General features: G+C 42.3%; 1 protein-coding gene across 2 annotated transcripts in view; it reads right to left on the reverse strand.

Moving 5' to 3' along the window:
• The window catches only part of LOC110521448 (single-stranded DNA-binding protein 3), a 125,629-nt gene extending 124,355 nt beyond the window's left edge, over positions 1 to 1,274 (reverse strand). For both annotated transcript variants that reach the window (XM_036969341.2, XM_036969342.2), the window contains exon 1: positions 1,017 to 1,274. In XM_036969341.2, coding sequence (XP_036825236.1) covers positions 1,017 to 1,072 — 56 coding nt within the window. In that variant the 5' untranslated portion in view covers positions 1,073 to 1,274. The remainder of the gene's footprint in view (positions 1 to 1,016) is intronic.
• Between the last annotated feature and the right edge of the window lie 11,692 nt (positions 1,275 to 12,966).

Consider the following 12,966-nt stretch of genomic DNA (forward strand, 5'->3'; position numbering starts at 1 on the left):
AAGCAACAAAGTACATGAGATGTTGCCTTTATGCAAAGCACTGGTTAAAATCTGTGCCTCCACTTATAATCAAAATCGTTAATTTGACACTTTAAAAGTTATGGCAGTTTCTTTGCCTTCCCCCAAAGAGGATAAAGGCTTAGCTTGTACTACGATATAGCCGTTATTAATATGCAAAGCCTCATAAATTAGACACTTTGATATTTGGACAAATTATTTCAAAAGGATTGAGGTTATTTCGTTTGTAAGTGCTAGTCCAAGGCTTTTCAAACATGTATCAGTTATATATTTACACACATTTTACAGTAACACTCCTCTTGACATTGATGTTAGGCTGCATTGCTTACATATACCACGCTTACAAGTTTACGTAGCTGTAACTAAAGTTTATTTAACAGACAAGTCAGAACTTCCCTTCATTTGCTCAGGTGGGATGTCCAGCACAAATTCTTCATTAACACGAATAGAGTAAGAAGAAATCTACAATAAGACGTCTAGAGAAGATATCTAGTAAACCTACTGTATGGGTCAATTGCATTTTTTTAAATCACTACAAACGCGTCTCAAAACTTTGCACATTCAAACAATATGTGAGTCAGCGTCCATGCTGCATGCAACTGCTTACATAAAAACAACATACTTAGATTCCATATCTTCTAAAATAGAATGTCATGCACAAAATCGTTGTTCGAAGTAGCAATTATGTTATTTCTTGCAATCGCTGCATGAGCACTATATTTGATATTTAAATTCTAGACAACGATACATTTATAACCCCAAATGAACAACTATTCGGTTGATTGCGATAATGTTGCGATCATGTTTTAAGAAATATCCTCTAAAAGAACGAGAAAGTAAAAAAAAAAAAGTTAGAGACGTACCATCGCTGGAGCAAACAACACTCAGGAGAGCGAGCGAGTAATGTACAGACCTATACATTATGGTAGCTATAGTTTAGAAAGTTGGAGCTTCCTTTTAACCAGGTAAAACTCTTAAATAGTGCATAATTCACTTACTTTTCTCTCGCTTGGCTATCGGAAGGGACGACAGCTCCTTTACCTTTAGCGTACATGCTGGATTCTGTTTTAAGACTTTTACCCCACTCAACACCTGTCAAAGAAAGCAGCCAGCCAAACGTTCTATCTCCATAGCTACCCCTTTAGTGTTTTTCCTTATCCTCCTCCTCCTCCTCCTCCCCCCCTCCTCCTCCTTTTTTTCACATCTCCAACATTGGCCACAAATCAGGCACAGTTTCTATTGGGGGAACTTGAAACAGACCGATGGTGGATTTTTTTCCCCCTCAACCGCTGTTCGAGAATGCATTCACACTCCCTCCGCTAAAGGACGGTGGGGGCTTCTTAAAGGGGAACGCACACGCTTCTTGTTTACTGACCTCAGAAACGTGTAAGAATTGAGGTAGGAAAAACCGAAGTCTTCCATTTAGGCCAGCATTTCCCAAACTCGCCCATTGGGATCCCAAGGGGGGCACGTTTTGGTTTTTGCCCTATCACTAACTGATGGTTTACATTTCTCAAATCATAAATTCAAAAAGACTACTGGATTGACCAAAGGCTCAAGCCCGTTTTATCCGCACAGCAACATTGACTTAATTTACTGAGCAGTCCTGGGTAGCTGAGGGGTTGGACAAATACATTTCATGGTAGCTAATTGAATTACACAAATAGCCAAACTGACCATGATGTGAAAGGCTACTTACTGCCTGCGTGAAAACGTATCAAAATAATGAGTCTCCCCAAAATGTAGCAGTTACAGTGTTGTGCTTCGCAACTGAGTCAAGTATGTTTTATTATTTTTGAATGAGGACATAAGTTTGCCCGTTGGTGAGCCAAAGTAGATATTTAGTGCGTGCTTAGTGTTGTAGCAGTTGTTGTCATCTTTTGCTTAGAGTTGTAGCAATTCTTTAGCGATTCATAGAATCACATGATGAGGAACCTTGTCTGAGACATAAAAAACATTGTAGTCTCCAGACCAAAAGCTAGTTGGAGTGGTGAGCATCAACAGCCAGGGTGTAAACCAGTCGGTTACATTGGTGCCATGACCTGTATCAAAGAGCTGAGGTTGATGATGAGAGGGGTTTAAAGGGGAGTGAATGTAAAGCAGGCAGCTAGTCTGGAGAGTTGTAGCCTTTGCCTGTCGAGTAACCTCCACCTAGAGACCTAAAAAGTCAACTGCCCCCCCCCCCCCCTCTTATTGTCAGTTGTTGCCTCAACTTACTGTCATTGTCAACCTAATGATCGAATTGAATAGCTACGTTCTGCCTCTATCGTTAAGATCCTAAGTGGCTGGGGGTGGAGCTACTCAGGTTCAATTATTTATGGTTTTGATATGGTTAAAAATAACCCTCATAGACCACCACACTGCACCGAGCAACCTTCCTCTGTAGCAAACGTCTTTGTTATACAATGTCAATAGAAACACAATGGATATGTGTAGTGTAGCAACCATTTCAAAATATTCTACAGTTGGAAGAAAAAATCTATAAATTGCTGTCCAGCAGAGGAATTCCCCCAGCTCCTCCCATTGTGGGGGGGGGGGGGGGAATGATAATTAATCACAGGTTGAATAATTTAATGCAGAGGCATTGGATGCCTTCCCCAGCCCATTTCTCAGCACCTGCCTTAGGAGGTGTGTGTGTATGTGTGTTTGGTGCTGGGGCCTCTTTTGGGGCCAGAGACGGGGAGCACAGAGCACACCTCGTAGGGGGCTTGGGCTAATGCACCTAAATGTGCAAAGTATGATTTAAAACATGGATGCAATTGACATTTGGGTACAGGACTCGTGTCCTGACATTCAAACATGGTTAAATGGTTCTGTCTCTAATAAAGACATTGAAGTAAATTATTATAATGTATTTAGATGTGACAGATTACAGAAAGGGGAGGAGTGGCCATATATGTCAAATATAATTTCATGGCATCCCAATCTTTAAATATTTCTGTTCCCAAGGTCATCAAACACACAAATTTGGTTGAAGATGTGTCCATAAACCAGAATACACATTAATTGTTGCTGGGATTTACCGCCCCCCCTGCTGCCATGGCGGATGCTGTGGGTACTATATCTGAGCGTTTACCACCTTTTCTGTCTTTGGAGTTTGTCATTTTAGACAATTTGAATCTAGATTGGCTATCCCCGGCCTCAAATCAATATAAGAGTATATGCATTGATTTATTCTGACTCGATTGATCTCAAAACCCACACGGCGAAATTTGAAAAAACCTATTAACTCCTCATTGATTGATTTAAATCTTACAAATAACCCCTATAAATATTGTCTAGTGGAAAACTTGCATTTGAGCTCAGTGATCATTTTCCCATAGTAAAAATTAGAGATATGAAACAGCAAAATACTAATCCTTGTTTAATTTATTAAGAAGAGACATTTTAAAAAGTTTTCTCCTCAGGGGATTTGACATGTTCTACTCTGCCACTGTCTCCTGTATTCCTGATCCTGAGTTGGCTCTTGAAAATGTCTCCTCCATATTTATTCCTCTGGCAGATAAACACGCACCTTTTAAACAATTCAGAGTCAAAGATAGCTCAGAAGAAAACCAAGGGTTAGATCTATCTCAGCTCATTCAGACAAGAAATCAGGCCTGGACCAAAGCAAGGAAAACTGACTAGTTTGGTGGACTGGTTTAGTGGACTGGCAACTTTCAGACAATTGAGAAACAGATGTACTATCTCGATTAAGAAAGCTAAATCAAGCTACTTTTTAAGCTCTATCTTTGGCTGCTGGGGATCCTTCTAAATGTTGGAAAACAGTAAATGTTGGAAAACTTTGCTCAGATGCGAAGTGGTAGGCCACACAAGCTCACAGCCCATATCCCAAGATGGCGCATCAGTAAGACGTGTTTGTTTTTGTCCCATGTAAATATTCAGTTTTTTCCTTTTTTTGTATACATTTCATTATATTTCAATCTCTTTCTTCCATTTTCGAATTAAACATACCTTCCTGCAACCCGCCTCACCCAATGTGGTACAGATCTGCTATTTTTTAGACCTTATAACTGGAACCTTCATCAGAAGCTAGCCATCAAAAGCTAGCCAGCTAATTAGCTATGAACTATTTAGTCATTGTTAGCGGTCTTTAACTTTAGCTCGGACACCAGCCGCTTTAGCCCGGATAGCCCGGATAATACTTGCGTGTCTGCACAGCGCGATATCAGCCCTGAGCATATCAGACTGCTTTTTTCCCCACTACATCACCAGATTCTTGCCGCAAGCTCTGGACCATTACACCGGATCTTCACAGCTAGCTAGCTGCTACTGAGTGGCTATTGTGGCTAACGCCCTTGTCCAGAAGCATGCACCAGTTAGCCTCGAGCTAGGCCCATCTCCCGGCTAGCAAACAAAGTACACCAACTACAATACCTCTCTTGCCAATTGGCCTGGACCCTTTGTCAACACGGAGCCCCGCATATCCAACACGACTGGTCTGCTGCTCTGCTGACTTAATTTGGCCGATGTGTTCTCAACCGGCCTCTGAGTCGTGGATGTTGGTCATGATCCATCTGCTAGCCCCGGCCCGCTAGCTTCCTGAACGTCGTGTCTCCCACTCAATAACCGACTACCGAACTGCTCCCTGTTTAATCTATTGCTGCTCATTGGACCCTATGATCACTCGGCTACACAGCTGATGCCTACTGGACTGTTCATTAACACGGTACTTCATTTTGTTTATTTGTCGACCCCAGCCTCAAACTCAGGCACTGTGTGTAGCTAACTGACCCTCTCTGCCCATTCATCGCCATTAACCTGTTGTTGTTGTCTTAGCTGTTTACCCGCTGTTGTCTCATCCGTTGTCTTAGCTCTCCCAATCTATACCTGTGCTTGCTTTATGCCTCTCTCTAAAGTCAATATGCCTTGAATACTGTTGTTTAGGGTAGCTCTCATTGTTTTATTTTACTGCGGAGCCCCTCATCCTGCTCAACATGCCTCAGATAGCCCCCTTGTCCCACTTCCCACACATGCGGAGACTGCACCTAGCTTAACTGGCGCCTCCAGAGATGCAACCTCTCTAATCGTCACTCAATGCCATGTCTGTACACTATGCCCTGATTCTATCCTACCACGCCCATAAATCTGCTCCTTTTATTCTCTGTTCCCAAAGCACTAGACGACCAGTTCTTATAGCCTTGAGCCGTACCCTCATCCTACTCCTCCTCTATTCCTCTGGTGATGTAGAGGTTAACCCAGGCCCTGTGTGTCCCTAGGCGCTCTCATTTGTTGACTTCTGCAACTGTAAAAGCTTTGGGTTCATGCATGTTATTATCAGAAGCCTCCTCCATATGTTTGCTTTATTCACTGCTTTAGCACACTCCGCCAACCCCGATGTCCTAGCCGTGTCTGAATCCTGGCTTAGGAAGGCCACCAAAAATTCTGAAATTTCTATCCCCAATTACAACATTTTCCGTCAAGACAGAACTGCTAAAGGGGTGGAATTGCAGTCTACTGTAGAGAAAGCCTGCAGAGTTCTGTCATACTATCCAGGTCTACGCCCAAACAGGTTGAGCTTCTAATTTTAAAGATCCATCTCTCCAGAAATAAGTCCCTCACTGTTGTCGCTCGTTATAGACCCCCCTCAGCTCCCAGCTGTGCTCTGGACACCATATGTGAATTGATTGCCTCCCATCTATCATCAGAGTTCGTACTGCTAGGCAACCTAAATTGGGATATTCTTAACACCCTGACCATCCTACAATCGAAGCTAGATGCCCTCAATCTCACACACAAATTATCAAGGAACCTACCAGGTACAACCCCAAATCCGTAAACATGGGCACCCTCATAGATTTCATCCTGACCAACTTGCCCTCTAAATACACCTCTGCTGTTTTCAACCAGGATCTCAGCGATCACTGCCTCATTGCCTGCGTCCGTTATGGGTCCGTGGTCAAACGACCACCCTTCATCACTGTCAAACGCTCCCTAAATCTCTTCAGCGAGCAGACCTTTCGAATCAACCTGGCCCGGGTATCCTGGAAGGATGTTGACCTCATCCCGTCAGTAGAGGATGCCTGGTTTTTCTTTAAAAGTGCTTTCCTCACCATCTTAAATAAGCATGCACCTTTCAAAAAATATAGAACTAAGAACAGATATAGCCCTTGGTTTACTCCAGACTTGACTGCCCTAGACCAGCACAAAAACACCCTGTGGAATACTGCATTAGCATCGAATAGTCCCCGTGATATGCAACTTTTCTGGAAAGTCAGGAACCAATACACACAGTCAGTAAGGAAAGCAAAGGCTAGCTTGTTCAAACGGAAATTTGCATCCTGCAGCACTAATTCCAAAATGTTTTGGGACACTGTAAAGTCCATGGAGAATAAGAGTACCTCCTCCTAGCAGCCCACTGCACTGAGAATAGGAAACACTGTCACCACTGATAAATCCACAATAATCGTGAATAGCAAGAAGCATTTCCCGGCCAACAGCTCTGCACCCCCCGCAGTAGCTGACCCAGCCCCCCCTGCTTCTCCTTCATCCAAATCCAGATAGCTGATGTTCTGAAAGAGCTGCAAAATCTAGATCCCTACAAATCAGCTGGGCTAGACAATCTGGACCCGCTCTTTCTAAAATGATCCGCCGCCATTGTTTCAACCCCTATTACTAGTCTGTTCAACCTCTCTTTCGTATTGTCTGAGATTCCTGAAGATTGGAAAGTGGCCGCGGTCATCCCCCTCTTCAAAGGGGGAGACACTCTAGACCCAAACTGTTACAGACCTATATCTATCCTTCCCAGCCTTTCTAAAGTCTTCGAAAGCCAAGTGAACAAACAGATCACCGACCATTTCGAATCCCACCGTACCTTCTCCACTATGCAATCTGGTTTCCGAGCTGGTCATGGGTGCACCTCAGCCACGCTCAAGGTCATAAACGATATCATAATCGCAATTGATAAAAGACAGTACTGTGCAACTGTCTTCATCGACCTGGCCAAGGCTTTCGATTCTGTCAATCACTGTATTCTTATCGGCAGACTCAGCCTTGGGTTCTCAAATGACTGCCTAACCTGGTTCAAAAACTACTTCTCTGATAGAGTTCAGTGTGTCAAATCGGAGGGCCTGTTGTCCAGACCTCTGGCAGTCTCTAGGGGGTGCCACAGGGTTCAATTCTCGGGCCGACTCTCTTCTCTGTATATATCAATGATGTCATTCTTGCTGCAGGTGATTCTTTGATCCACCTCCACACAGACAACACCATTCTGTACATATCTGGCCCTTCTTTGGACACGGTGTTAACAAACCTCCAAATGAGCTTCAACGCCATACAAAACTCCTTCCGTGGCCTCCAACTGCTCTTAAATGCTAGTAAAACGAAATGCATGCTCTTCAACCGATTGCTGCCAGCACCCACCCGCCCGACTAGCATCACTATTCTGGAAGGTTCTGACTTAGAATATGTGGACAACTATAAATACCTAGGTGTCTGGCTAGAATGTAAACTCTCCATCCAGACTCACATTAAGCATCTCCAATCCAAAGTTACATCTAGAATCGGCTTCTTTTTCGCAACAAAGCATCCTTCACTCATGCTGCCAAACATACCCTCGTAAAAATGACTATCCTACCGATCCATGACTTCGGCAATGTAATTTACAAAATAGCCTCCAACACTCTACTCAGCAAATTGGATGCGGTCTATCACAGTGCTATCCGTTTTGTCACCAAAGCCCCATATACTACCCACCATTGCGACCTGTATGCGCTTGTTGGCTGGTCCTCGCTACATATTTGTCGCCAAACCCACTGGCTCCAGGTCATCTATAAGTCTTTGTTAGGTAAAGCCACACCTTATCTCAGCTCACTGGTCACCATAGCAATACCCACCTGTAGCACGCGCTCCAGCAGGTATATTTCACTGGTCATCCCCAAAGCCGCCTTTCCTTCCATTTCTCTGCTGCCAATGACTAACGAATTGCAAAAATCACTGAAGTTGGAGATTTATATCTACCTCACTAACTTTAAGCGTCAGCTGTCAGCTCAGCTTACAGATCGCTGCAGCTGTGCACATCCCATCTGTAAATAGAACATCCAAACAACTACCTACCTCATCCCCATATTTGTTTTTGTTTTTCTGCTCTTTTGCACACCAGTATTTCTACTTGGACATCCTCATTTGCTCATATATCACTCCAGTGTAAATTACTAAATTGTAATTACTTCACCACTATTGGCCTATTTATTGCCTTACCTCCTTACTTCATTTGCACACACTGTATACAGATTTTTATATTGTGTTATTGACTGTACGTTTGTTTATTCCATGTGTAACTCTGTGTTGTTGTTTTTGGTCGCACTGCTTTGCTTTATCTTGGCCAGGTCGCAGTTGTAAATGAGAACTTGTTCTCAACTGGCCTACCTGGTTAAATTATGGTGAAAATATATACAGTGCCTTGCGAAAGTATTCGGCCCCCTTGAACTTTGCGACCTTTTGCCACATTTCAGGTTTCAAACATAAAGATATTAAACTGTATTTTTTTGTGAAGAATCAACAACAAGTGGGACACAATCATGAAGTGGAACGACATTTATTGGATATTTCAAACTTTTTTAACAAATCAAAAACTGAAAAATTGGGCGTGCAAAATTATTCAGCCCCCTTAAGTTAATACTTTGTAGCGCCACCTTTTGCTGCGATTACAGCTGTAAGTCGCTTGGGGTATGTCTCTATCAGTTTTGCACATCGAGAGACTGACATCGAGAGATTTTTTCCCATTCCTCCTTGCAAAACAGCTCGAGCTCAGTGAGGTTGGATGGAGAGCATTTGTGAACAGCAGTTTTCAGTTCTTTCCACAGATTCTCGATTGGATTCAGGTCTGGACTTTGACTTGGCCATTCTAACACCTGGATATGTTTATTTTTGAACCATTCCATTGTAGATTTTGCTTTATGTTTTGGATCATTGTCTTGTTGGAAGACAAATCTCCGTCCCAGTCTCAGGTCTTTTGCAGACTCCATCAGGTTTTCTTCCAGAATGGTCCTGTATTTGGCTCCATCCATCTTCCCATCAATGTTAACCATCTTCCCTGTCCCTGCTGAAGAAAAGCAGGCCCAAACCATGATGCTGCCACCACCATGTTTGACCGTGGGGATGGTGTGTTCAGCTGTGTTGCTTTTACGCCAAACATAACGTTTTGCATTGTTGCCAAAAAGTTCAATTTTGGTTTCATCTGACCAGAGCACCTTCTTCCACATGTTTGGTGTGTCTCCCAGGTGGCTTGTGGCAAACTTTAAACGACACTTTTTATGGATATCTTTAAGAAATGGCTTTCTTCTTGCCACTCTTCCATAAAGGCCAGATTTGTGCAATATACGACTGATTGTTGTCCTATGGACAGAGTCTCCCACCTCAGCTGTAGATCTCTGCAGTTCATCCAGAGTGATCATGGGCCTCTTGGCTGCATCTCTGATCAGTCTTCTCCTTGTATGAGCTGAAAGTTTAGAGGGACGGCCAGGTCTTGGTAGATTTGCAGTGGTCTGATACTCCTTCCATTTCAATATTATCGCTTGCACAGTTCCTTGGGATGTTTAAAGCTTGGGAAATCTTTTTGTATCCAAATCCGGCTTTAAACTTCTTCACAACAGTATCTCGGACCTGCCTGGTGTGTTCCTTGTTCTTCATGATGCTCTCTGCGCTTTTGACGGACCTCTGAGACTATCACAGTGCAGATGCATTTATACGGAGACTTGATTACATACAGGTGGATTGTATTTATCATCATTAGTCATTTAGGTCAACATTGGATCATTCAGAGATCCTCACTGAACTTCTGGAGAGAGTTTGCTGCACTGAAAGTAAAGGGGCTGAATAATTTTGCACACCCAATTTTTCAGTTTTTGCTTTGTTAAAAAAGTTTGAAATATCCAATAAATGTCGTTCCACTTCATGATTGTGTCCCACTTGTTGTTGATTCTTCACAAAAAAATACAGTTTTATATCTTTATGTTTGAAGCCTGAAATGTGGCAAAAGGTCGCAAAGTTCAAGGGGGCCAAATACTTTCGCAAGGCACTGTATATATTTTTTAAACAGAACGGGACCGCTGAGTACTGAAGTGCATAGTACGTAAAAAATGTCTGTCCTTGGTTATAACACTCACTACTGAATTCCAAACTGAGTTCAAACTGCCTCTGGAAGCAACGTCAGCACAAGAACTGTTCGTCGAGAGCTTCATGAAATGGGTTTCCATGGCTGCACACAAGCCTAAGATCACCATGCACAATGCCAAGCGTCACCTGGAGTGGTGTAAAGCTTGCCGCCATTGGACTCTGGAGCATTGGAAACCCGTTCTCTGGAGTGATGAATCACAATTCACCATCTGGCGGTCCGATGGATGTATCAGAGTTTGGCGGATGCCAGGAGAGCGCTACCTGTCCCAATGCAAAGTGCCAACTGTAAAGTTTGGTGGAGGAGAAATAATGGTCTGGTGCTGTTTTTTTTATGGTTCAGGCTAGGTCCCTTAGTTCCAGTGAAGGGAAATCTTAACACTACAGCATACAATGACATTCTAGACCATTCTGTGCTTCCAACTTTGTGGCAACAGTTTGGGGAAGGCCCTTTCTGTTTCAGCATGACAATGTCCCCGTACACAAAGCGAGGTCCACACAGAGAAATGGTTTGTCGAGATCGCTGTAGAAGAACTTGACTGGCCTGCACAAAGCCCTGACCTCAACCTCATCTAATACCTTTGGGATGAATTGGAAAGCCGACTGCGAGCCAGGCCTAATTGCCCAACATCAGTGCCGACCTCATAAATGCTCTTGTGGCTGAATGGAAGCAAGTCCTCGCAGCAATGTTCCAACATCTAGTGGAAAGCCTTCCCAGAAGAGTGGAGGCTGTTAAAGCAGAAAAGGGGGGACCAACTCCATATTAATGCCCATGATTTTGGAATGAGATGTTCGACAAGCAGGTGTCCACATACTTGTGGTCATGTGGTGTATATTGTTCTTGTGTGCATCAAAATAACTCTGATTATTTTAGCGTATTTACTTTAGATGGAGTCCATATTGATCGTGTCCCTGCTTACAAATATCTGGACATCTGGATAGATGAAAAGCTGTATTTTAAAAAGCATATTGATGAGAAGCTGAAAACAGGTCCTGCCTCTCATTAAATAGTAGAAAGCAGAATATTCAGTCGAGGTTCCTATCGGTCCTAGCCTATGGTGACATCATCTATATGAACACAGCTGCCACTTCCTTAAAGCCATTAGATGCACTTTATTATATCACGCTGCGTTTCATTACAGGCAACAATTTTAGTACTCATCACTGAATTCTCTACCAGAAAGTTGGTTGGCCCTCTTTGATGTCACGCATAGTAGGTTGATACTTTGTTATGTTTTCATCTTAGGGATGGCTAACTAGAAATTCCTTTGGCCTCTACTGAGAACCTTATTTGTGGAACAATGTTCTAAATGTTCTTAAATTTGATGTTTTGGTGTCTCTAGACCAATTCATAAAGCTGATTGAGGACCTTTTTACTGTTGAATGTGTGTGTTGTTTTTCTTTCTTCTTGTATTTATATTTTGACGTGTGTATTTTTGTTCATTTCTGTCCTTTATGCCTCATCTGTAAAAGAGACCTTGATCTCGGTATGACTCCCTGATAAAATAAAGGTTAACTAAAATAGAAACAGATCCCAAAACAAGTCAACACAAGGCAGTACTGAAACCTCCTCTCTGGCTCACCACTGACTCAAATGGCACCCTGATCCTTCTCTCTCTTTCACTTTGGAGACTCCTTTTTGTGCTTGTAAAACTACAAACCTGAGGCCTTGAACAGCATATTCAGGCATACTGTCATACATGCTTAAGGTTATATACAGTGCCTTCTGAAAGAATTCATACCACTTGACGTATTCAACATTTTGTTGTGTTACAGCCTGAATTCAAAAGGATAAAGAAAATAATCTTACCCATCTACAAACAATACCCCATAATGACAAAGTGAAAACATGTTTTTAGAAATGTTTGCAAATGTATTGAAAATGAAATACAGAAATATAATTTACATTAGTATTCACAACCCTGAGTCAATACTTTCTAGAAGCACCTTTGGTAACGATTACAGCTGTGAGTATTTCTAGGTAAGTCTGGATTGTGCAACATTTGCCCATTATTCTTTTCAAAATTCTTCAAGTTCTGTCAAATTGGTTGTTGATCCTTGCTAAACAACCATTTTCAGGTCTTGCCATAGATTTTAAAGGAGATTTAAGTCAAAACTGTAACTCGGCCACTCAGGAACATTCACTGTCTTCTTGGTAAGCGACTCCAGTGTAGATTTGGCCTTGTGTTTTTGGTTATTGTCCTGCTGAAAGGTGAATGAATCTACCAGTGGCTGGTGGAAAGCAGACTGAACCAGGTTTTCCTCTAGGATTCTGCCTGTGCTTAGCTCCATTCTTTTATTTTTTTATCCTGAAGAACTCCCCGGTCCTTAACAATTACACGCATACCCATACATGATGCAACCACCACTATGCTTGAAAATATGGAGAGTGGTACTCAGTAATATATTGTATTGGATTTACCCTAAACATAACACTTTGTATTTAGGACAAAACGTTATTTGCAGTATTACTTTAGTGCCTCGTTACAAACAGGATGCATGTTTTGAAATATTTGTATTCTGTACAGACTTCCTTCTATTCACTCTGTCGTTTAGGTTAGTATTGTGGAGTAACTGCAATGTTCCCATCACAGCCATTAAGCTCTGTAACTGTTTTAAAGTAACTATTGGCCTCATGGTGAAATCCCTGAGTGGTTCTTCCTCTCCAGCAACTGAGTTAGGAAGGACGCCTGTATATTTGTATATTTGTTAGGAAGGACGCCTGTATATTGATACACCATCCAAAGTGTAACTAGTAACTTCACCATGCTTAAAGGAATATTCAATGTCTGCTTTTTTATTTTTACACATCTACCAATAGTTGACCTTCTTTGT

The sequence above is a fragment of the Oncorhynchus mykiss genome, chromosome 4 (assembly GCF_057628025.1).
Source record: "Oncorhynchus mykiss isolate SJ-2025 chromosome 4, ASM5762802v1, whole genome shotgun sequence".
In the NCBI taxonomy this organism is placed as follows: Eukaryota; Metazoa; Chordata; class Actinopteri; order Salmoniformes; family Salmonidae; genus Oncorhynchus; species Oncorhynchus mykiss.